Source organism: Melanerpes formicivorus, unplaced genomic scaffold (genome assembly GCF_026170545.1).
Source record: "Melanerpes formicivorus ecotype bairdi unplaced genomic scaffold, bMelFor1.0.p_v2 SCAF_91, whole genome shotgun sequence".
Lineage (NCBI taxonomy): Eukaryota > Metazoa > Chordata > Aves > Piciformes > Picidae > Melanerpes > Melanerpes formicivorus.
Window position 1 is genome coordinate 1,752,299 of NW_027142443.1, and position 24,131 is coordinate 1,776,429.

At 52.5% G+C, this 24,131-nt stretch overlaps 1 protein-coding gene across 1 annotated transcript; it reads right to left on the reverse strand.

The window, feature by feature from the left end:
* Positions 1 to 468: 468 nt before the first annotated feature.
* Positions 469 to 23,645, reverse strand: LOC137455133 (oocyte zinc finger protein XlCOF6-like). The gene is made up of 4 exons (XM_068165692.1): positions 23,367 to 23,645; positions 22,233 to 22,342; positions 5,078 to 5,167; positions 469 to 4,517 (listed from the first exon to the last, which is right to left on the reverse strand). Exon 4 carries the CDS (start codon positions 4,490 to 4,492, stop codon positions 3,440 to 3,442), a length of 1,053 nt encoding a protein of 350 aa, XP_068021793.1. The 5' UTR covers positions 4,493 to 4,517; positions 5,078 to 5,167; positions 22,233 to 22,342; positions 23,367 to 23,645; the 3' UTR covers positions 469 to 3,439.
* Between the last annotated feature and the right edge of the window lie 486 nt (positions 23,646 to 24,131).

Genomic DNA, 24,131 nt, shown 5'->3' on the forward strand with positions numbered 1-24,131 from the left:
GCTTGCTCTGGTTTCATCCAGAGCAATACAAGACACTCCCAAGGAAAACACTGTGAGATCTGCCCAGATGCTGGATACTGAAGAGCGGCAGGGGGTGGGGGAGAAAAGGGGCAAATTCTTAGTCTGGTGGTCATCTCTGGTGCTTTGGAATTTCAGCCCTGAGCAAGTACAAAATCCTCCCCAGCTGAGGGGAGGGTGAAAGGTTTGGGAAAAGTCTCTTGTCAGCCTGGGAGTTCCTGAGAGACAGAAATCACTGCAATGTGTTTGGGCCTGGCCCATTCCTCTTGAGCCCTTCTCATTACTTTCCAGGGGGCTCAGGGTCAAGAGAAGGTCTCTGGACCTACAGACAGTGCTACAGGCATGGCAGCTGCATCAGAGAAGCAGCCTGTGCCAGGATGTGGTGGGTTGAGAGAAGGCCTAGCTCTCCCTCTCCCACAAAGAGGAAAAAAAATCCCACAGCTAACTTAGTCAGAGAAGCAAAAGGAATGCTTTATTTACAAGCAAAAAAAAAAATGAAAGGCAGGTTATATATATAGATACACAATATACAGTATTTACAATATATATACAGAAATATACAGCAAAGAAGAATACAGGAACAAAACTCCCTCCTCTGGACAGAGGAGGGTTCCCCCTCTGTACTCCCCTCTCTCCCCCTACCTCCCTTTTTTCCCAAAAAGGGCTAGAGAGAGAGAAAAGGTAATTAATAAGGATGAAATTTTGTTAGGCCTTAAAAGCACATGCAGGATTAGTGCTTATCTGGTATCCAAGGTCAAACTCTGGCTGCTCAGAAGCAGGACAGAGAGAAACTGAGAAAAATTCCAACTGAACTAAACTTAAAGTTGCATTCTACCAATCTACCAATGAAATATGTTTAGAATATCTGATTGTTTTTGTTAGTATTCCAAAACGTTCAGCCAGAGTGTCCCAGCACTGTCCCTTTCTTAAAGGCACAGCCTCAAACGGTCACACAGGATCAGCTGCCTCTGTAGGGAAAATGAAGCCTAAAAGGAAAGCAGCTGATCCTGCAAAGGACCAGGATGGATCAGGGTCCCCGTGGGAACAAGAAAAGAGCCAGGGCTGCTCATTTGGTTCTTATTCCTGGCTTTGGAAGATGACCAAGGACAAACAGTGGATGAAACAAGTAGCAGGCCCTAGCAAGACAAAGGAAATCTCTCCTCCTCTGTCCAGGCCTGTGTTTCAGCTGTGAAGGAACTGTCCCAGGAGTTCCATCCGCTCTAGAAGAAGTTTTTATTATCCACCTCTACAGTCCTGTGTTTCAGCCATGAGGGACAGGTGCTCCCCTGTCCAAGGGAGAGAATCTGGGAGGCACATACTACAGCACACCCTCCGCTTTAATTGTGTGACCATGGGGAGGACATGAGAAAGTGGAAGGGAAAATCCAATCCAGTCCTGGCTGCAGGAGTCTGTGAATTACAGGGGAATTGTCCCCCAAGAGATCCTGCCTCAGTGTCCAGTGGGAAATGGTCTAAGAAGAGCAAGGAAGCTGAAACTGCTTCTGGGCCTCCTGAAGGGACTCCCAAAGAATTTTCACAACATGCAAGGGACCCCAGTCAGAATTAGAGGGGCTCTTCCTCCAACCAGATGGAGGGGAGAGACAAATTGGTTTGTTGGACTGTACAGAACCAGTGGCCAGGCAAGTTGAGCCCATGAGAAGATAAAGCTTTAGTAGATACAGGTGCCCAGTGTGCTCTGACACCATCAAACTATGAGGGGTGGAACCCATCTGTGTTTCTGGTGTGACAGGAGGCATCCCCACACCTGGATGTGTTGGAAGCCAAGTACTGGGATGCAAGCCACAGTTTGCCTTCACTTGGAGGTGTGGAAGAAATAGAATAGAATAGAATAGAATAGAATAGAATAGAATAGAATAGAATAGAATAGAATAGAATAGAATAGAATAGAATAGAATTAACCAGGCTGGAAGAGATCTTTGAGATCATCAAGTACAACCTATCATCCAACACCATCTAATCAATTAAACCATGGCACCAAGTTCCCCATCCAGTCTCTTCCTAAACATCTCCAGTGATGGTGACTCCACCACTTCCCTGGGCAGCCCATTCCAATGCCCAATCACTCTTTCTATGAAGAACCTCTTGCTAACATCCAGCCTAAACCTACCCCTGGTGCAGAAGTCACTGGATTTGATTGCCCCAGAGGTGGAAACACAACCCCAGCATTTGCAGCATTTGGACTGGGCATGGACTGATCCAGACTGTGCTGGAACAGAGTGGAGCTGCAGAGCACCTGCAGTGAGCAGCCCTCTGTGTACTGCAAAGCAACCTCCTGGGGAGTGAGAATGGACAGTGCCTGAGGTGTGCTGCTGATTGCTGCTGTGCATGGTGCAAATGGCACAGAATGAGGGGTTGGGAATGCCAAAGGTTAAGTTGAAAATTTGCTGCCATTACTCCACACCATCCTACCTCATGCAACCCTCACAGGGACAGTGCTGGCTGGAGCAAAGTACTACAGGGCTTGAAGTTCAGATTGCAACATGAGAGGCTTGCTGGTCCCGTTTGCTGCTGTTGGGTTCTGGCTATCAGTTGCTGGCACTTTGCTGAGGGGGAAGACTGTAGGGGTTTAACTCCTGGCTGCTGCTGCTCACTGTTGTGCTTCTTTCTGCAAACAGCCTCAGAACAGTGTGCATTATGGGATCTCCTTTGGATTCAACTCTTTTGCTCTTATCTCAAGTCCTTATCGCAACCCAGAGGGTTTTTTGATTTGTGTGTGATTTTTCCCCTCAACTTCTGTTTTTTGGGAGAACAAGCAGCTTAACCTCTTCTCAGCTCATCAACCTGTTCAAGCCCCATAGTGGAAAGCCAATAGAAGCTTTCTGAGTTTTTCCAAAGATCTTCATGAGATTCCCTCTACACCCTCCAAAGACCCTAAAGTCAATCCTAGAACCATCCAAATCCCAACCACATAAGATCACCTGAAACCCCCTGAAGAATGCCTCTGAGATGCCCCTCAAGACTCCTCTGAGAACCTCATTTTCCCCTCCCTGAACTAGGCACAGAGCTCTACCCCATTCCTTGGGAACAAATGCCCCCAAAATTTGGGCATTGTTGCAGGGATGTCTGAAATAAAAGCAACCAGGATTTGGGTAACTTTTAGGTTTTATTGACACAATTGGGCAATGGACAGAGGGGTTCTTACCCAGGAAGACACAAAGCATTGGGGAAGAACCAGACAGACCCTGGCAAAGCTCAGCCCAGCTCCACTGGGAGCTCCAGCTGTGCTGACTCAACACTGTAATTGTTCTCATTAGCAATAACTGGTGTTCAGAAGGGCAGGAGGTGTTTGTTCCTGCCAGAACTCCCAGCCTCTGAGAAATGCATAGGAGAAAGAGGTGATTTGGGTGCTGGAAAGGCCCTCTCAGAGGGGTCACGATTATCCCAACAGATTCTAAGTGGATCTATTTATGCCTCCCCTCCAGTGAAGGCTGATGTCTGGTGTTGGAGCAGCGATGCTTGTTGAGGTTTCCCTTCTGGTTGAAGCTCTTGCCACAGTCAGGGCAGGTGAAAGGTTTCTCACCAGTGTGCACACGGCGGTGCTGGGTGAGATAGGAGCTACAGGTGAAACTATTGCCGCAGTCAGGGCAGGTGAAAGGCTTCTCTCCAGTGTGCACACGACGGTGCCTGGTGAGGTTAGAGGTCCGGGAGAAGGCCTTACCACAGTCAGCACAGCTGTATGGTTTGTCACCGCTGTGGGTGAGTTGGTGCCGCATGGCTTCAGTAGTCGTGGTGAAGCTCTTGCCGCACTCACCACAGGGGAACAGCTTCTCTCCAGTGTGAATGCGGTAGTGGATGGCAAGGGTGGTGCTGGTTTTGAAGCTCTTACCACAGTCTGTGCAGGTGAAGGACTTCTCAGTGCTGTGCACACTGCGGTGCTGACTGAGGGCAGAGCTGTGAGTGAAACTCTTACCACAGTCGTCACAGCTGTATGGCCTCTCACCGGTGTGGGTGCGGCGGTGCCGACTGAGGGTGGAATACCTGCTGAAGCTCTGGCCGCAGTCAGCACAGGTGAAAGCCTTCTCTCCAGTGTGGGTGACACAGTGCCGGATGAGCTCAGAGTTCCAGCTGAACCTTTTGCCACAGTCACCACAGACAAAGGACCGGGTGCCAAAGTGGAGGCAGTGGTGCTTCATCAGCTCTGAGCCAGGTGAGAAGCTCTTCCCATACTCAGGGCACTGGTTCAGCCAAATGGGTGGCACTGAGGGACCTGCTCTGGCTTTATCCTCCTCCATACGTTCCGTCTCCACCTCATCCTGATCACCTTCATCCTGATCGTTATCCTCCTCTTCATACTCATCCTCCTCATAGTCATCATTCTCCTCAGCATCATCATCCTCCATCTTGTAATAATTTTCTTCCTCCTCTCTCTTGAGGCTACATGTTGCCAGCTCCAACTTGATCTCTGGTTGCTGCTTCTCCTCCCAGCTCTTGTCTGGGTTCTTCTGTGAGGCCATACTGTGGGAGGAAGGAGTCACAGCTCTGCAAGAGGGAAGATGGAAGCACCAGATCCCAGGGCCTCAAATCCTCAGATCCTGCCTGGGTAATAACAGTCCCTGACTCCCAACACCTCCCACCACCCAGCTGGAGGAAACAATGAAGAGGGGACCTCAAACCTGCAGGTTTTGCCACAGTGTAGGATGAGACCTCTAATACCTGTGCTGAGACCCCAGGTTCCTGTGATCAGTGCCCTGAGTTACCCTGGAACTTACAAGTGGTCTTTCTCTCTCCTCGAGCCTGGTAGCATTGGCAGGGTGGTTCCTGGTCCAGGCCCTGTCCTTTCAGCTCCCCTGGCTCAGACAATGGAGGCAGCAGCACTGACCAAGGAAGACCAAACCACCTCCAACCTTCTCCAACGACCCTCCACATCCCAACCCCAAACATCACCTCCTGCACACAACTGAGCCCGACCAGCCTGGGGAGTTCCCAAACTCCATCACCTGATGTGCCTCAGAGCCTCTGGAGAGGTGAAATGTGCTGGGCAGGAGGGGTTGGAGGAGGTTGAGAGGTGCCCTGGGGCTGCCATACTCTGGGTTCCTTACCTGCTGAGGTGCTCCAAGGGGTAGATCTGCAAACTCTGCTCTTCCCCAGCACACAGGGGCAGGGATGATGGAGAGAGAGGGACACAGCTCCTGACAAAGAGAAGCAAAGGGCTCAGAGGAGAGCACTGACCTGCAAGGGATAGCTCAGCACTGCCCAGGACCAGGTAGAACAGCTCAGTCTTGCTGGGAACAGCTCCCAAGCCCAGCAGCACAGGCACAGCACACAGCCATGGCTGCTCAAGATGGGAGGACTCAACAAGTGCAGACTCAGCTCCTTGCCCAGCACACAGCCCCCAGCACACAGCTGCAGGGCAGCACCACAACACAGCTGCCTCCAAACAGCCTCTCCCAGGCTTTGCCTACAGATTCCTTCCACTGCCTGCCCAGGGCTCTGCTGCCAATAGCTGCATTTGCCAGCAGATCTTGCTCTGGACCCAGCTCTCCTCCCTTGCCCTGCCCCACCAAACCCACTCTGTGTTCAGCTCTGCCCTGCACACATCTCTCTGCTGCCCACTCCCCAAGAGAAGATCAGAGCAGCCCTCAGGACACACAAAAAGGGAGATTCATGATCTCTGGAGATGGAGCAAAGGGGGAAGGGACTTGGGCAGCTTCTTGCTAAACCTCTTCAGTGCTCACTGGGATGCTGGAGGAGTCTCTGTCTCCTGCCCAAACCTGACCCCTCCAGCACCCTGCACCCACCTGCAGCCCAAAGAGACTCAGTGGAAATGTTTTTGCTTCCTTCTCTTCCTGACCATTTCTCTCAGCTTTCTCTTTGCAGTTCTCCTGGAGCTGCCACTCCACGTTCCCAAGAGAAAATGAGGTTTGATGGGAAGGCACAGTGTCCATGGGGTGTTTTTCATCTCCCAGCTGACACATACAGAGCTGCAGCACAATTCACTCCTTTCACCTCCTCAAATGCTGCCTTATTCTGCCATTTCCTGCACACACATTTGCCACCTGGGCCCTGGATCCTCTCCACTTTTTGGGGTGACAAGGCCTAATTCCTGCCTGACCATTCCCAGGCCCTTCGCTCATTCCCAGCCCATTCATGTCCATGGTGCCTTGGCTGTCCCATGGCCCTGTGTCCCCCACCTCCACAGCTGGAAGGGTGGAGTGGGAAATGCTGTGGCTGAGGAAGCATCTAAGGAATTGGGCTGGAAGCAGGAGCACAAGAATGGAAGGGGCCTGAGACTAAAGGCTGGGATCAGCTGGAGATCTGAAAGAACAGCACCAAGCCAAGGGGGGGGTTACAGATAAGAGGTGGGGAGGGACCCTGCAGCCACCTCATGCAGGAACTGATGAGAGGAAGTGGGACAGAGAGGGAATAAGACCTCAGGTGACTCTTGCCATGGGGTATGGCTGGGGTGTGTGCGTAGGAGCCCTGAGTGCCTGCTTGGGCTGTGCTGGATGTCAGGAGGTGCCAGGGGACTGTCCTGAGCCAGGCAGGGTTTGGAGCTTTGAGTTTCTGGGGTCAGCTGCTGCCAGCACCATTGTAGGCAGGAGCCAGGCAGAGCCACACAACTGCTGAACTAAGCCCTCCCATCCCCATGCTGCCTTCACCCTCCATCTCTCCATCCATTGCTCTATCTTCACTCACCTGTTGCCCTCTCAGAGTCCACAGGGTCTCACCAAGGCCCCAAGGCTGATCTACACACCCAGCAGGGCCCAACAGAAGCCCATGGATGAGAGCATGGAGGAGAATCCCTGTGGTGGGTGGAAGGCACTGGGATGTCTTACACCAGAAAGTAGAGACCTCCAGAAGGGACAGCAGAGTCCAGAGATACACCATCTATCTTACTTCATTCCCACAAGGCCTGCACCCACTCTTCACAAAGGAACAGCACAGGCTCTCCAACCTGCTTTTCCCTTCCTCTCTGCTCCCAGGAACATCTTCTGTGATCTCTCTCTCCAGCGCAGTTTTGAGGCCTTGGCAATGCTGCCAGCTGCAGCCTGGAGCGGCCTAGTTCACTTGGGAATTGCCTACCAGAATCTGTAACTGCATCACTTGGGTATGGGGAGAGGAGGGGCAGAAAGGCAAGGTGAAGGGGGAAGGCATTTGGGGCCTGGGCTTTTGGCCTGCTTTAGTGGAGCTTTGGAGGAATCTTTGGCCTAGGGAGGTTGCTTGGGTCCTGTGGCTGAGGTACACTATGGGTTGTTGTGGATTTGATGCTTTGCACTGCAGGATGAAGCACTGAACAGCACAGCCATGGAAACTTCCCAATTCTATCCAACCCTCTGGGCAAAGCTTTGCATAAACTCCTTTGATAATGCTCAAAGACAGCCTCTGTGGCTCCTTACACCTACAACAATACCCTACAGAACAAGTTGGAGAAACTCAAGGGGGGCAAGCTGCAGAGGTGGCCCAGGGCAACCTCCTGAGGCTCAACAAGAGCAAGAGCAGGGTCCTACCCCTGGTCTGGCACAATCCTCACAATCAGTACAGGCTAGGGGAAGAGGGGATAGGAAGCAGCCTTGCAGAAAAGGACTGGGGGATGCTGGTGGACAAGAAGCTGGACAAGAACAGACAGGGTGAGCCTGCAGCCCAGAAGGCCAAGGGCAGCCTGGGCTGCACCAAAAGCAGCATGGCCAGAGATGGACAGAGGGCATCCTGGCACTTTGCTCTCCTCTGCTGAGACTTCACCTGCAGTAGTGCAGCCAGCTCTGGAGCCCTCAACATAGGAAGGACATGGACCTGATGGAGCGGGCCCAGAGAAGGGACACAAAAATGATCAGGGGCTTGGAGCAGCTCTGCTACAAGGACAGGCTGAGGGAGCTGGCGGTGTTCAGCCTGGAGAGGAGGAGACTCTGGGGAGACCTAATAGTGACCTTCTGGTACCTGAAGGGGACTACAAGAAGGCTGCAGAGGAACTGTTTGCAAAGCCTGCAGGGACAGGACCAGAGGCAATGGCTTCAAACTAGAGCAGAGCAGATTGAGATTGGATGTGAGGAATAAGTTCTGTACCAGGAGGCTGCTGGAACACTGCAACAGGTTTCCCAGGGAGGGGGTTGAGGTCCCATTCCTGGAGATGCTCAAGGTGAGGCTGGACTGGGCTCTGGGCAACCTATCTAGTGGAGGATGTCCCTGCTCATTGCAGAGAGGCTTGGACTGCATCACCTTTGCAGGTTCCTTCCAACCCAAACCACTCTAGGATTCTAAGTGCAGCCTCCAGGGAGAGGAGGAAAAAGATGAGACAGAGGAGGACAAGGAAGAGGACAAGGACAAGGAGGAAGAGAACAAGAAGAATGCTTAAAAAGGTCTTAAAATGCCTAATAAAAACCCCAAATCACCAAAATCCCTTCCAAACTCCTCCAAAACTCTGCCAAATTCCTGGAAAGCTCTTCAAGCTCTGAAGAGTCATTCTGAAGAGAACTGAGGGAGTTTCTAGGCTTAGGGATGTGTTGCACATACTCTTCACAAATACTCAAGAAGCTACCCAAGTGCCCTCAAAACCATTAGCACAGCTCTGCTAGCACAGAATGCCAGGCTGCAAGGGACCCCAAGGCTCAGGTGCTCCAACCTTGGCAGGTGACACTGGTCTTGAAAGGAGCTGGCCCAGCCCCCTGCCAAGCTGAGCCTTCCAACTCTGCACTGCAGGGGAATCCACCACTGCCCTGGGGAGATGATTCCAATGGCTGACAGGGAGGGAAAAGCATTTTCCTCTGCAGGGTACTCTTCCACTTCAGCTCACTCTTGCAGCAGCTCTTTTGAAATCTGCCTTTTCAGCATCACAAACTCTAAAGCACTGCAGTGAAAAGCAGCTCAGCTTCAACTTGTCAGCTGGCAACAGATGGAGTACATCTGTCCCAGAGGAGAGGAAAGGCCACAGTACACAAGAATGGCCTATCCTCCAAAAGTTAAAAAGATTCTAGGAAGGGAATGGCAGGCCTCATTGATAGGGCTTTAAACTAGATTCGAAGGGGGAAGGGGCTCAAACCAGTCCCACCAGGCAGGAGTCTGGGGGTGATAAGCTAGAGCCAGAGGTGAAACCAGCAGCCCAGCTGAAGTGCATGTACACTAATGCATGTAGCATGAGCAACAAACAAGAGGAGCTGGAACCCTTGTTACAGCAGGAAAGTTGCCATCACAGAGATGTGGAGGGACAACTTATGTAACTGGAGCGCTGCAATCGATGGCTACAGGCTCTTCAGGAGAGACAGGCAAGGAAGAAGGGGTGGAGGGGTGGCCCTGTACATCAGGAAGGCACGAAATGCCACTGAGCTGGAGATCAGAGACCATCAGGTTGAGTGCCTGTGGGTGAGAATTAGAGAGAAAGCCAGCAGGGCAGACATCCTGGTTGGAGTCTGTTATAGACCACCCAACCAGGAGGAAGATGTTGATGAAGCATTCTATAGGCAGCTTAAGGCTGTCTCAAGATCGCCTGACCTTGTTCTCAAGGGTGACTTCAACCTGCCTGATATCTGCTGGGATCTCAACACAGCAGAGAGGAGGCAATCTAGGAGGTTCTTAGAGTGCATGGAGGACAGCTTCTTATGCCAGGTGCTGCATGAGCCTACCAGGGGTAAGGCTATGCTTGACCTCCTCTTCACCAACAGGGAAGGGCTGGTGGGTGATGTGGTGGTTGGAGGGTGTTTAGGGGCCAGTGACCATGAGATAATCGAATTTTCAGTATTTGCTCAAGCTAAGAGAGGTAGCAAGAAGCCCTCCACTCTGGACTTCTGGTGGGCAGACTTCAGGTTACTCAAGAAACTAATTCAGAGGGTTCCCTGGGATAAAGCCCTTAAAAACAAAGGGGTCCAGGAGAGCTGGACCTGCTTCAAGGAAGAATTGTTGAAGGCGCAGGAACAGGCTGTGCCAATGTGCCGGAAGATGAGCCACCAGGGCAGACAGCCTGGATGGTTAATGAACTTTTAATAGAACTAAGGGAAAAAAAGAGAGTGTACCATCTTTGGAAGAAAGGTGAGGCAACCCATGAAAAATTTAAGGATGTTGCTAGGTCTTGTAGGAAGAAAATTAAGGAGGCAAAAGCACATTTGGAGTTTAGACTGGCCTCTGTCGTGAAGGACAACAAAAAATCCTTCTATAAGTATATTAATAGCAAGAGGAGGGGCAAGGACAACTCCATTCCTTGGTGGACACGGAGGGGAATGTTGTAACAAAAGATGAGGAAAAGGCAGAGGTACTTAACACCTTCTTTGCCTCAATTTTCACTAGCAGGACAGAATGTCTTCTGGACAGCTGGCCTGTAGAGCTGGCAGAAGGAGCCAGGAAGCAGCATAGTTTTTCTCTGTTCCAGGAGGAGGTAGTTAGAGATCTCCTCAGCCGCTTGGATCTCAGCAAGTCCATGGGACCAGACGGGATCCATCCTAGGGTGCTGAGAGAGCTGGCAGATTAGCTGGCCAAGCCAATCTCCATCATTATTCAGCAATCCTGGCTCACTGAAGAGGTCCCAGAAGACTGGAAGATGGCCAACGTGATGCCCATCCACAGGAAGGGCCAGTTGGATGAGCCAGGGAATTATAGGCCTGTCAGCCTGACCTCAGTGCCAGGCAAGATTATGGAACAAGAGCAGGGAGGTCATTCTCCCCCTGTACACTGCACTGATTAGGCCACACCTTGAGTACTGTGTCCAGTTCTGGGCCTCTCAGTTTAGGAAGGATGTTGACTTGCTGGAACGTGTCCAGAGAAGGGCAACGAAGTTGGTGAGGGGTTTGGAACACAGCCCTATGAGGAGAGACTGAGGGAGCTGGGGTTGCTTAGCCTGGAGAAGAGGAGGCTCAGGGGTGACCTTATTGCTGTCTACAACTACCTGAAGGGAGGTTGTAGACAGGCAGAGGTTGGTCTCTTCTCCCAGGCAACCAGCACTAGAACAAGAGGACACAGTCTCAGGCTGCACCAGGGAAGGTTTAGGTTGGATGTTAGGAACAAGTTCTATATAGAGAGAGTGATTGCCCATTGGAATGGGCTGCCCAGGGAGGTGATGGAGTTGCCATCATTGGAGGTGTTCAGGAGGAGACTTGATAGGGTGCTTGGTTGCATGGTTTAGTTGATTAGGTGGTATTGAATGATAAGTTGGATGCGATATTCTTTAAGGTCTCTTCCAACCTGGTCTATTCTATTCTATTCTAACTTCCAACTGGCTGACCTCTCCCATTTTAAATTCAAGGCAGGGGCCAAGCTCACACTCAGCTCAAAAGCTCACACCCAGCTCCCAAACTCACACCCAGGTCCCATGCTCAGAGCCAGGCCAAAAGTGCAGAACCAGCTCCAAAGTTCAGACCCAGATCAAAAGTGCAGAAGCAGATCCCAAGCTCAGATACTGCTACCATGCTCAAGAACCAGCATATAAACTCAGAACCACTTCCCAAACTCAGAAGCAGCTCCCATGGTCAGAGCCAGTAAATAAGCTCAGAACCACTTCCCAAGATCAGAAGCAGCTCCCAAGCTCAGAGCCAGCTCCAAAACTAAGACGCATGTCAAAAGTGCAGAGCCAGCTCCAAAGCTCAGATGCAGATCAAAAGTGCAGGACCAGCTCGCAAGCTCAGAGCCAGTCCCCAAGCTCTTGAACCAGCAAATAAGCTCAGAACCATTTCCCAAGCTCAGACCCAGCTCCTATGTTCAGAACCAGCTCCAGAGCTCAGACCCAGATCCTAAGCTCAGACAAACACCTCAAGCCCAGAAGCAGCCCCCAAGCTCACAGCCAGATCAAAAGGGCAGAACCAGATCTAAAGCTCAGATGCAGCTACCAAGCTCAAGAATCAGCCACTGAACTCAGACATGGCTCCCAGGCTCAAACCCAGCTCAAAAGTGCAGACCCAGATCCCAAGCTCAGATGCAGCTACCAAGCTCAAGAACCAGCAAATAAACTCACACCTCAGAGCCAGTTTCACAACTTTGCTTATTTCAAATTCCTTTCATTGCAGTTCTGCTAACTGTCCAAATTCAAGCATTCAGAGAATGCTTTGGGCTGGAAGGGACCCCAAAGATCAGGCAGCTCCAACCCCCTGCCATGGCTACAGGCACCTTCCACCACACCAGGCTGCTCAAGCCCTCATCCAACCTGCCCCTCAACACCTCCAGGGAGAAGACAGCCAGCACCTCTCTGGGCAACCTGCTCCAGGCTCTCACCACCCCCACTTCAAACAATTTCCTCCCAAGCTCCACTCCAAATCTGCCCTCCTCAACCTTCAATCCAGTCCCCCTCATCCCATCACTCCCAGCCCCTCACGAAAGTCCCTCCCCAGCTCTCCTGCAGCCCCCAGCAGCTACCACAAGGCTGCTCCAAGCTCTCCCCACAGCCTTCTCCTCTCCAGCCTCAAGAGCCCCCACCCTTAAAGCCCACCCCCACAGAGCAGGCGCCACACCCAGCTCCCAAGCTCACATCCAGCTCCTATGCTCACAACCTGCTCCCAAGCTCAGAACCACTCCCAATCTCACAACCTGCTCAAAAGCTCAATTTACTTCCCAAGCTCAGAGGCAGCTCCCAAACCAAAAACCAGCTTACATGCTCAGAACCACTTCCCAAGATCAGAGACAGCAACTAAGGTCAGAACAACATCCTAAGCTCTGAAACACCTCTCTAGCTCAGATCCAGATCAAAAGTGCACACCCAGACCCCAAGCTCAGATGCATCAACCAAGTTCAAGAACCAGCAAATAAGCTCAGAAGCAGCTCCCAAGCTCAAATCCAGCAACAAAGCTCAGAACCACTTCCCAAGCTCAAGAATAAGCAAATAAGCTCAGACCCAGGGCCCATGCTCAAGAACCAGCAACTAAGCTCACAGCCAGATCAAAAGTACAGACCCAGCCCCTATGGTCAGAACAACATCCCAAGCTCTCCCCACAGCCTTTTCCTCTCCAGCCTCAACAGCCTCTGGGGGCACCAGAGCTGCACACAGCACTCCAGCTGGCAGCACAGAATGCTGCCAGCAAAAAAACCATTGCAGCACAAGTCTCAAGCTGTGCTCAGCTTCCAAACCAAAGGGAGCTGAACTTGGCCACAAGAGGAAGGACCAAACTGAGCCAAGAGACTGATCCAACACCCAAAGCTGCACAAAACAACCAGCAAGAGCTTCAAGCAGCAGCAGACCTGAAGCTGGGCTGCAAAGCTCTAGAGAAGGAAACCACTCCAGAAAGGTTCCAGTGCCCCAGGGATTGAAAAGCCCAGGCTGTCACTCTACTCCTGCAGAAGGAAAGGTTGACTTGGCCACAACAAACCAAACACTTCCCCACACAAATCCATGCACAGCACTTGAATTTGAACCTCCTTGAAGCCCTATGCTGGCAGCAGCACTTCCTCAGCCCACAGCTCCAGCAACACAACAAGGGCTTGAAGGCTCTCCTGCACTCTACAGCTCTCAGCCACACTCATACACCAAGAAGCTTCCTTCTCAGCACTTCTCTTTCCAAGCCTCACCTCCCTTTTGCCCTCTCAGGACACCACAAACTAACCCCAAAAGGCTCCAGCTGACAGCACTGCTTGCAAGAATCCCAGGCAATTCCAAGGGAAGACTATGAGCCCAGAGGGAAAACCCAAACCTTTCCTATCTCCATAGGACTCTCTCCCATTTTCTGTTCTTGCCAGCACCTAAGATGCATTTGCTCTGGGTCAGCTTCCTCACACAGCCACACAATTCTGTGTTATGGAAAAGACTTCTCTGAGCATTGAGGCCAACTGGCAGCTCCAACACCGCCAGGGCCAGCAAACCATGGCCCACACCCTGCTGCAACACCCCCAGGCATGGCCACTCCACCGCCTCCCGGGGCAGCCTCTGCCAGGCCCTGACCACTCTGGCACCAAACTCATACCTCCTCTCCAACCTAAGCCTCCCTTGGCACAATTTCAGGCCACTTCCTCTCCTTCTACCACCTGAGACTAAGCACAAGAGCCCAATCCCCACTTCACTGCAGCCTCCTTGCAGGGAGCTCTAGAGGGCAAGGAGGTCTCCCCTTACCCTCCTCTTCTCCACACTAAACACCCACAGGTCCCTCACCTGCTCCTCTCAGCCCTGGGCTCCGGACCCTTCCCCACCTTTCTTGCCCTTCTCTGCACCTGCTCCAGACCCTCACAGTCCTTCTTAGAGTCAGGGGCCCAAAACTGACCCCAGCATTCAAGGGGTGGCCTCCCCAGGGCCCAGGACAGGAGGACAATCCCTGGCCCTACTGCCCACAGCATTGCTGAGACTTGCATAGCACTGCAATTGCTTTGCTCACTTGCAGCAATTATTTCCTTCCCTTCCCATCTCATTGCACAGCAAAGAGCAGCAATGCAATTGCTTTGTCTTCTTCCAAAGCTCCTCCAAAGAAGCTGCAGGACTTCTCACCACCAAAACCATTTAGAATAGACTGCCCCCAGTCCAATCCAAACCATTCAGTCCAATTCAATGCAGTTCCTCAGCCACAAGCAGACACTCAACATCTCAGCCTCATTTGGTTGCCTGCCAGCAAGCATTTCTCCAGAGGCAGAGCAGCTGAAGCAGAGCAGTCTGCTTCTGACCATGCTTCCTGCCAGCAGAACTGACAAAAGCTCTGCACAGCTCTCAGCCTGCAGCCACAGAGCAAAATCTCCTCCTGCCCTGAGCCTTTCTGGCCACTTACTCCAGCAGACCTGACCTGGGACTGAAGGGATTGGCTCCCTGGTGTTATACTGAGGCTGTCCCCCAGAGTGCAAGGCCTGGGTGTTCCTGACATACTCAGCAAGTAACCACTACATGGAACCTTGAAAATGTCTGAACATGTCTCTGTGGAGTCAGTCAGGAGTCTTGTGAAGTGTCTGTTGGAAGTCAGGATGAAGGGAAGCAGCCAAGTGAGTCACCAGCTCAGAGACCATCTGTGTGCATCACACGTGGGCACCAATGTCAGAAAAGAGAAACCTAGGATGGTTTGAGGAACACCTCAGAGCCCTGAGGTGACTCACTAGCCTACAAACATGATGTGGGGAAGGGGATGTCTCCCCAGGTGACCACCGTGGGCCTTGCAGGGGCGCAGCACTGCTTTGCTGATGCAGCACAATGGAAGCATGCCTGAGCTCCACTCCATAGTGCACCCCTGTGGGCGTGGGGCAGGCAGAAGGAATCCCTGTGTTCTCAGCCCCTGCTTTGTGAAGCTGCTGGGTAACCAACCACAGGAAACCCCCCAGGGTGTGCTGGCTTTGTTTGGAAACAATTGAGGCCACTTACTGCAGCAGACCTGACCTGAAGGAGGAACCCCTGGAAATGGCAGACCATAACTGGTACACAGATGGAAGCAGTTTAGTGATCCAGGGAGAAGGACAGGCTGGGTGCGCTGTAACTACAGGAGAGGAGGTGATTGAGGCAGAAGCCCTACCAAGGAACACCTCCACCCAAAAGGTAGAAATCAGAGCTTTAACCAGAGCCTTTGAGCTTTCCCAAGTCCATAGACTGACTCCAAGTATGCCTTTGGGGGGCTACATGCCCAGGGAGCCATCTGGGAAGAACCAGAACTGTTGTCAACTCAAGGAACAGGTATTAAACATGGGGAAGAGATACTGAGGCTGCAGGCAGCAGTGCAAAAGCCAAGCGAGGCAGGCATAATGCACTGCAAAGCACACCAGGACGGAACACCAGTCAAGAAAGAGGCAATGGACTGGCAGACAAACATCTCAAAGGGTGGTCAGGGAGGGGAGGAAGGCGGCAGAGTTTGATCCCAATGGTAAACTCTCAATTGAGCAGCAGAAATGAATCAAGGACCTCTTAGGGACTAGGGTAGGAAAGAGCTGGAGGACACTGGATGGGAAGTTAATCACACCTACTAACCTCCTCTGGGCTTTTGTTCAGGTGCAACAGGCAAAGAGTCATTGGGGAGTGGAAGCCCTGTATGGAAAATTGGTTCAGGAGTGTCTAGCACAAGAATTATACACCCCAGAAGAGCAGGTAAGCAACAGTATGAGGAGTGCCTGAAAGCTAACCCCAGGGTAAGGAGAGGAGTTAGGCTGGCACAGATTAGTAAAGGAAATGATCCAGGACAACAATGGCAAATGGATGTCACTGAGCTCCCAAGAAAGGGGGATCCAGGTACCTGCTGGTACTGACACCTCCTCTGGCTGGCCAGAAGCATTTCCCTGTGGCACAAACAAAGCTCCAGAGGTTACTAAAACAGTGTTACAAGAGGCAATACCTCGCTCTGGGGCACCTGCTGCTGTTTCCTCAGACACAGGACCTCATTTTGTGGCCAAGGTGGTACAACAAGTAAGTAAAATCTTAGAGATCGATTGGCAGCAATGCAATTGCTTTGTCTTTTTCTGAAGCTCCTCAAAGAAGGAGCCACCACCAAAACCATCAAGAACAGGCTGCCCCCAGGCCAATCCAAACCTCTCAGTCCAATTCAATGCAGTTCCTCAGCCACAAGCAGACACTCAACATCTCAGCCTCATTTGGTTGCCTGCCAGCAAGTATTTCTCCAGAGGCAGAGCAGCTGAAGCAGAGCAGTCTGCTTCTGACCATGCTTCCTGCCAGCAGAGTTAACAAAAGCTCTGCACAGCTCTCAGCCTGCAGCCACAGAGCAAAATCTCCTCCTGCCCTGAGCCTTTCTATGTTCAGGAGGCTTTGAGACTGAAAGTTGCTCTGCAACCCCCCAGGGAATATTTGTGCCTAAAGAGAGTGGAGAGCACAGAGGCCTTGGATGTCACCACCCCCAGTACAGCCAAACCGCCCCACAGCTGACACCAGCCCCAGGCACTCCTAAGCTCAGGCTCAGCACAGCACCCACACCTGACACCCCCACGGCACCCAGCACACAGCCTGCCCACAGCTCCCCCCCGCGCCTGGCCCTCAGCCCAGCCGCTGCCCTTCAGCACAGCAGCCGCCTGGCAGCTGCGAGCACAAAGCCTCCAAACCCCAGGGCTCCCACACACACCCCCACAGCAGCCTCTGCTGCAAGCCACACCCCATGCTGACCACCACCTCTCCTGCACGCAGCAGCTCCCACAGAGACGCTGCCAGCTCAGCTCTGCTGCCAGCCCAGCAGGTAGCAGAGGGGGACAGGGACATGGGGCCAGGGCCAGCCCCTGCAGCCCACCAATGGCTCTGCCTGCAGCACAGCAGCAAAGGGGGCCTGCAGCTGCCCCTAGCAGGGGGAGTCAGCAGCACAGCACCACAAGGAACCCCCAAACACACCCACCCCGACCCGACCCCACCCACGCACCCACAACCCCACACACCCCTCCCACAACCCCACACACCACACCCACCCACCCCCAACACCTCTGCCCTACCCCCCCACAGACACACACACCTCCCCACAACTCCCCACACCACCCCCAATACCACACTCCCCCACAGCTACCCACACATTGCCCACAGACATACACAGCAGGTGCAGGGGGTGGGAGCAGTGCTGATGCAGGGGGTGGGAACAAGGCCACCCCAGCCACAAAAATTGGGCCAGGAGGTGGTGGTGGGGTGAGGTGAGCCTGGTGGGTTTGGATCTGATGAAGGACATGGACCTGATGGAGCAGCAAAAATGATCGGGGGGTGTAGGAAAGCAGAAAGTATCTATGGAAGGTTTCAGGAAAAGGAAGAACAACAGGCCACTGATACTGGAAGGATAGCTTGATGATAAAGAAGAGCTGACCGTGGTAAACAACCTGAAGTGCCAGATAGAAGGACACTTGCCTCCATGCTGGAGAAGATCAACCTGATATGGGATGAAGATAACAATGGACAGCTGCATATCAAAGGAGAAAACCCAATTAGCAGCAGTAGTGCAAGAATGTCAGGGAATTGCTTACCCTGCTCGATTTTTCCTATATAAGCTGCTTGTTCTATACCAATAAACAATTCCTGCTTCACCAACATGGGAGTCTGTGCATGCTTTCCGAAAAAAAGGCACCCGTATAGAGAATTTCAGTGAGGTCTTTCTCCAGATTCACCCTCGGATTGCACCCCCAGTGAGCCGAACGGGAGAAGTGAGCAAACGACACGTCCATCCCCTACATTTGCAGGTCAGGTACGGGGACTGCAGCCGGGGAAGAATATGGGACAGGGAGCCACAAGATCACAGCAACTGCACCATGATGTGCTTATGTGAATTATCAAAGAGCAAGGGTACAGACTGAGCTCTCAAAAACTTACCCTTCTTTTCCTGTGGATAAATCGTAATTGTCCCTGGTATCCTGAATCAGGGACATACAAATTAACAGAGTGGAACAGGGTTGGAGAGACCCTCTCAGAAGCACAAAAATCCGGGGATGATTTTTCACCGGACATTTTAATAACATGGCGCATACTACGGCTAGCGCTGACCACGCTAATGAGTAAATCCAACAGCACTTCACCCTCAGGGACTCTAAACACTCCCATTACCCTAGCAGGCCCTCAGAAGCAGGATGAGCTTCCTATAAACAACACAACACAGACAGAAACAAGTGGTCTGGCCGCAGGGCACACAGGGGAGGAAAGAAGAGGCACTGATGACCCGCTAACGAGAGCACGATCACAAAAGCTCCTAGTTCAACAGCAAAAGAGGCTGTTTGACGTGCCCCTTAAGAAGTCTAAGACATTGCCTGATACAAATGCAAAACATGGGGACAGCGGCTCTGAGTCAGACCCAGAGCCTCATGATCCTTTCGATCAGGGCTCCACCGCTACAGAAAAGGAGCCAGGTTTATATCCACAGGTACCTCCGCTTAAGGCAGCTGTCGCAGCTACAGGAGCAAATCCTCAAGTGGAGCAGAAGAAACAAAGAAAACCAGATGCAAAGTTAAAACCACCGACTCAAGTAACTGATGAAAAACTAATTTCTTTTGATTCTGACAGCTCCGTTACTCAAGAATCGCTCGACAAATCAAACCAGCCACTTTTCCAACCCACAGCACCAAGTTTATCTTCCTCTCTTCCCTTAAATACCACTACTGAAGTTCTTAACTCTGTTCCCTATCCCTTTCCTTTTCCAGCAGGTTTTTACCCTCAGCCTCATTCGGTTCCTATACCCCAGCAGGCGGGGGCTTTGTCTAGCCCCCCGCCACCTTATGGAGGTGTTTGTGTACCTCCTGCTGCTATTATGAGTAATATGGGGGTGAGGGATAACGGGATGCTTTATCAAGGAGGCAATGTGCAGGATGGTGTTAAAATGTCTAATGGATTGTTGATTAATGAACATGTTCCAAGTGTAGCTACACGACTGCCAATTTCAATTTCTGATGTTTTGATGGATAAAGATGATAAGGGTTTTATAAATACAGAAATGTTACAGATGTGTGCAGTGCCAGTAGTGGTAGAAAACAGACCAGGAGGTGGGACTGCTCCCGTGCATCAGTCTCTGTCATACGATATCTTAAGAGAACTAAAACATCATTTTGAATCCCCCCTTTGTCTCCTGGTGGGTCAGAAGAAAGGTATTCCAACAGAAACGATAGATGGACTATCCACAAGGCAATTAGAAGTGGTTGTGAGTTGCTGGCCTGAGCCCAAGGAGAGGGCTGAACCCACAGCTCCCCTCTTGGTAGGACCATTAGGTGAGGGGAGTGGTGTGCCTCCCAGAGCAGCTAAGGGCTTCTCCCCTAGGTGGTGAGCGGGGGGTGAAGCGTGATCCAGCAGCTCACCAAAAAATTGTAAAATGACCCAGGTGAAATCATTAAGGACATTATAAAAAAAAAAAAAAAAAAGGTGTGTGCGTGAAACCTGGCAGTACCAGTTTTGTATGTTTTGAGGTTGTGTTTCTCATTTAAACTCTAATGTTGAAGATTCCTTGATGTATTGTCAGAAGGACTTGCCTTGTCACAATATAAAAGACCTCTCATGTAAAGGCATTTTAGTAGAACGTGTACTATGTAGTTCCTTTGCTACTGTATGTACTACCCACCCATAAGCATTAGGAATAGGCATTGATTGTATAATCTATAATGAATCAAGCATATATCATCTTAGTTGTAGCAATATTACTTTTAAGATGTGTATTATTGATAAAGACGTTGATCAGCGGAGCATGATTATTCCCTTCCAAAGAAGGGCAGAGGTATGGATTACAGTGAATATGACAGGATGGGAGAGTGAGAATGGATTGGACCATGTTATCAGGCTATTAGACCAGGGACTAAAAGATTCTAGAAAAAGGGCAAAAAGATTTGTGGGATGGTTAATTTTTGCTATAATATCAGCTGTGATAATACTGGCATCTGCTGCTGCTTCAGTTACAGCTTTGAAAAGGGCATACAAACTGCAGATTAACCAATGTGACAAATGATTTGCAGATGCAGGAAGGTATAGATGAGGAAATAATGGCAAGGCTATATGCACTTGAGGCCAGCGTTGTTTGGTTAGGAGACCAACAAGCTGCCTTGCAGACCCATATGATGCTGCAGTGTGATTGGGAATATCATAAGGACATGTGTGTAACATCCTTGTCCTGGAATGACTCTCAGCATGATTGGAACTCAGTAAGATCACATTTACAAGGGGCCTTCGATAGCTCCTTGAAATATAATGTCCAAACATTGAAGCATCAGCTGGAAACTGCGATTAGCAAATATACAACAGGTGCAGACTGATTCAACATGGCAAGCACTGAACAAAGATCATAGCTGGTTGAATCCAAAAAATTGGTTCTCAGGTCTGAATCTATGAGTGTGGGTTATAGGTGGAATCCTGGTAGTGATTGGTATTGTAATTGTAGTATTAATGGTATTTGTAATCATAGCTTTTAGGAATACGAGGATGGTCAGGACACAAGTGATGGCGGCTGTTTTAAACAATATAAAAATGGGGAGCTGTAAGAAAGCAGAAAGTATCTATGGAAGGTTTCAGGAAAAGGAAGAACAACAGGCCACTGATACTGGAAGGATAGCTTGATGATAAAGAAGAGCTGACCGTGGTAAACAACCTGAAGTGCCAGATAGAAGGACACTTGCCTCCATGCTGGAGAAGATCAACCTGATATGGGATGAAGATAACAATGGACAGCTGCATATCAAAGGAGAAAACCCAATTAGCAGCAGTAGTGCAAGAATGTCAGGGAATTGCTTACCCTGCTCGATTTTTCCTATATAAGCTGCTTGTTCTATACCAATAAACGATTCTTGCCTCACCAACATGGGAGTCTATGCATGCTTTCCGAAAGGGGGGTTGGAACACCTCTGCTGCAAGGGCAGGCTGAGGGAGCTGGGGGTGCTCAGGCTGGAGAAGAGAAGATTCTGGGTGGGGGACACTTTAAAACAGCCTTCCAGTACCTGAAGGGGCTGCAGGAGAGCTGGGGAGGGACTGTTTGCAGAGGCCTGCAGAGACAGGATGAGGGACAATGGTTTGCAGTGAGAGCAGAGCAGATTCAGATTGGATGTCAGGAGCAAGTTCTGTGCTGTGAGGCTGCTGGAACACTGCCACAGGTTGCCTGGGGAGAGGTGCTGGTGGCCACATCCCTGGAGATATTCAAGGTGAGGCTCAACAGGGCTTTAGGCAACCAGAGAGCAGCCAGGCATGAGGAGACCTAAGGCTACTAATTGTCAGCCAGCTCAACACAAGCCAGTAGTGTGCCCAGGTGGCCAAGAAGGCCAATGGCATCTTGGCCTGCATTAGGAACAGTGTGGCCAGCAGGAGCAGGGAGGTCATCCTGCCCTGTGCTCAGCACTGTTTAGGTCACACCTTGAGTCCTGTGTCCAGTTCTGGGCCTCTCAGTTTAAGAAGAACATTGAGACTCTTGAAGGTGTCCAGAGAAAGGCAACAAAGCTGGGGAGGGGTCTGGAGCACAGCCCTGTGAGGAGAGGCTGAGGGAGCTGGGGTTGCTTAGCCTGAAGAAGAGGAGGCTCAGGGGAGACCTCATTGCTGTCTGCAACTCCCTGAAGGGAGGTTGTAGCCAGCTGGGGGTTGGTCTCTTCTCCCAGGCAAGCAGCATCAGAACAAGAGGACACAGTCTCAAGCTGTGCCAGGGGAAGTTTAGGTTGGAAGTGAGGAAGAAGTTCTTCCCAGAGAGAGAGACTGGCCTTTAGGATGTGCTGCCCAGGGAAGTGGAGGAGTCCCCCCCCATTCCTGGAGGTGTTCAAGAGGAGCCTGGATGAGGCTCTAATTCCTTCCACACAACTCACCCCAACCCACCTGGGGGTCCCAAAGCCTCCCACCAAAGCTGATGTCCCTCAGGATTGGTGAAATGTGATGGGCAGGGGGGGCCTGGAGGAGGTTGGGAGGTGCCCCAGGACCTCATCAGCAATGGGCTGGGGTCCTGCTGTTGCCCCCCAGTCTGGGTTCTTTACCTGCTGGGATGTTCCAAGGGGCAGATCTGCAAACTCTGCAGACCCCCTGCAGACTCTGCTCTTCCCCAGCCCAGAGGGCCACAGCTGATGGAGAGAGAAGGACACAGCCCCTGCCAGAGAGAAGCAAAAGGCTCAGAGGAGAGGACTGTACTCCAAGGGATGGCTCAGCACTGCCCAAGACCATGCAGCAGAGCTGAACCTCGCTGGGGGACAGCCCCCAAGCCCAGCAGCACAGGCACAGCAGACAGGGAGGAAGGGCTGCTGAAGATGGGAGGCCTCAACAGGTGCAGGCTGAGCTCCCTGCCCAGCACACAGCTGCAGGGCAGCACCACGAGAGAGCTGCCTCCAGGCAGCTTCTTCCCACTGCCTGCAGCTGCCATTTGCCAGGAGCTGTTGCTCTGGCTCCAGATCTCCAACCAACCCCCACCGATTCCCCCCTAGATCCCCGCAGAGGCTCCCCCCCAGCCCCACGGACCCCTACCCCACAAACTCTTTCCCAACCCAAGCGACCCTCCCCAGCCGCCCCACAGAGCAAACCGACCCCCCCGGCCAGGTGCCACCAGTCCCCCCTCCAAAGCCCCTCTACGTCCACGAGGACCACCCTAGGACCACCTGAGCTCACCAGCACCACTTCCAGAACCCCTCTAGGTCCACCCGGACCACCCCAGCAGCACAAGGAACACCCCCCAAACACACCGACACCCCCCCCAACCCCATCCACGTCCCACAACCGCACAGACCCCTCCTAGAACAGCACAGACGACGCCCACGGACCCTGCACACCTCTGCTCTACCACACAGCCCCCCCCGACCACCTCCAACACCGCAGACCCCCATAGACAGAAGTCCCCACAAGCACAGCGACACCACCCCCCCCCCCCCGAACCGCACGGACCCAAACGCCAAGCTTGCAGAGCTTCCTCAGACCCCACAGACATCCCCCTGTACCCCCCCCCCCAAACTCCACCGATTCCCCCTAGATCCCCGCAGAGACTCCCCCACCAGTCCCACCGACCCCTGCCCCACATACCCTTCCCCAATCCAAGCGACTCTCCCGACCCGTCGCAGCCCCCCAGAGAGCATTCTCTGATCCCCACCCCACGACCCCCAACTCAGCCCCAGAGACTCCCTCACCCCACTGGACCCCGGGACAAGGGGGAAGCAGAGCAGAAAAAGAAGGAGAAGGAAGAGCTCAGCGAACAGGGAGCCGCCGGCCCCGGCAGGCTGCTGGTGAGCAGAGAGCGATGGTAGGGAAGAGGGCCGTTGCGGCCACGTGTGACGGGGAGCGGAAGCAGTTCTCAGTCCGGAGCGGAAGTCCCGCCCACGAGCGGGCGGCCGCAGCCAATCAGAAGCGCCGGGAGCGAGGCAGCTCCTCGCTGTGTCTCGGTAGGGGGGAGGAGCTGCCGGCTCGCGGCCGCCATCGTTGCTGCCCCACGGGGAGCGGCGGCGGAGCTGCGGGAGGACCCCGCGGGGAGCGACGACAGGAGCCGCAGCGGGGTGGGAGGGGCTGAGGGAGCCGGGGAGTGGAGCGGGAGCTAGGCTACGGGGCCATTCTTTTTGTCCCCCTCCAAGTCGCCGTCGCTTTCCTGCCGCTGGAGCCATGTCCCAGTGGCTGGTCCTTCCTATTCGTCCTTCCTCCGCGTTACGTGAAAGGAGGAAAGGGGAGGTGGGAGGGGGCGGCGCGCAGCGTTCGAGAGAGTTCACGAAGACAGCGCCGGGAGTGGTGCAGGCCCAGGGCTGGCAGAGGGAGCGAGACCCACAGCAGGACCGGGAGCGGAACCAGGGCAAGGAGAAGCCCGGAGCGGGCCCAGGCCCAGCGCCGGCATCGACACCGGGACAAGGACCGGGAGCAGAATGAAGAGCGGCTGGGAGCGAAGCCAGGACGGGGAGCGACAGAGA

Coding starts and splice junctions, on each gene's coding strand:
- LOC137455133 (XM_068165692.1), bottom strand. CDS start 4,492: ATGGCCTCACAGAAGAACCCAGACAAGAGCTGGGAGGAGAAGCAGCAA.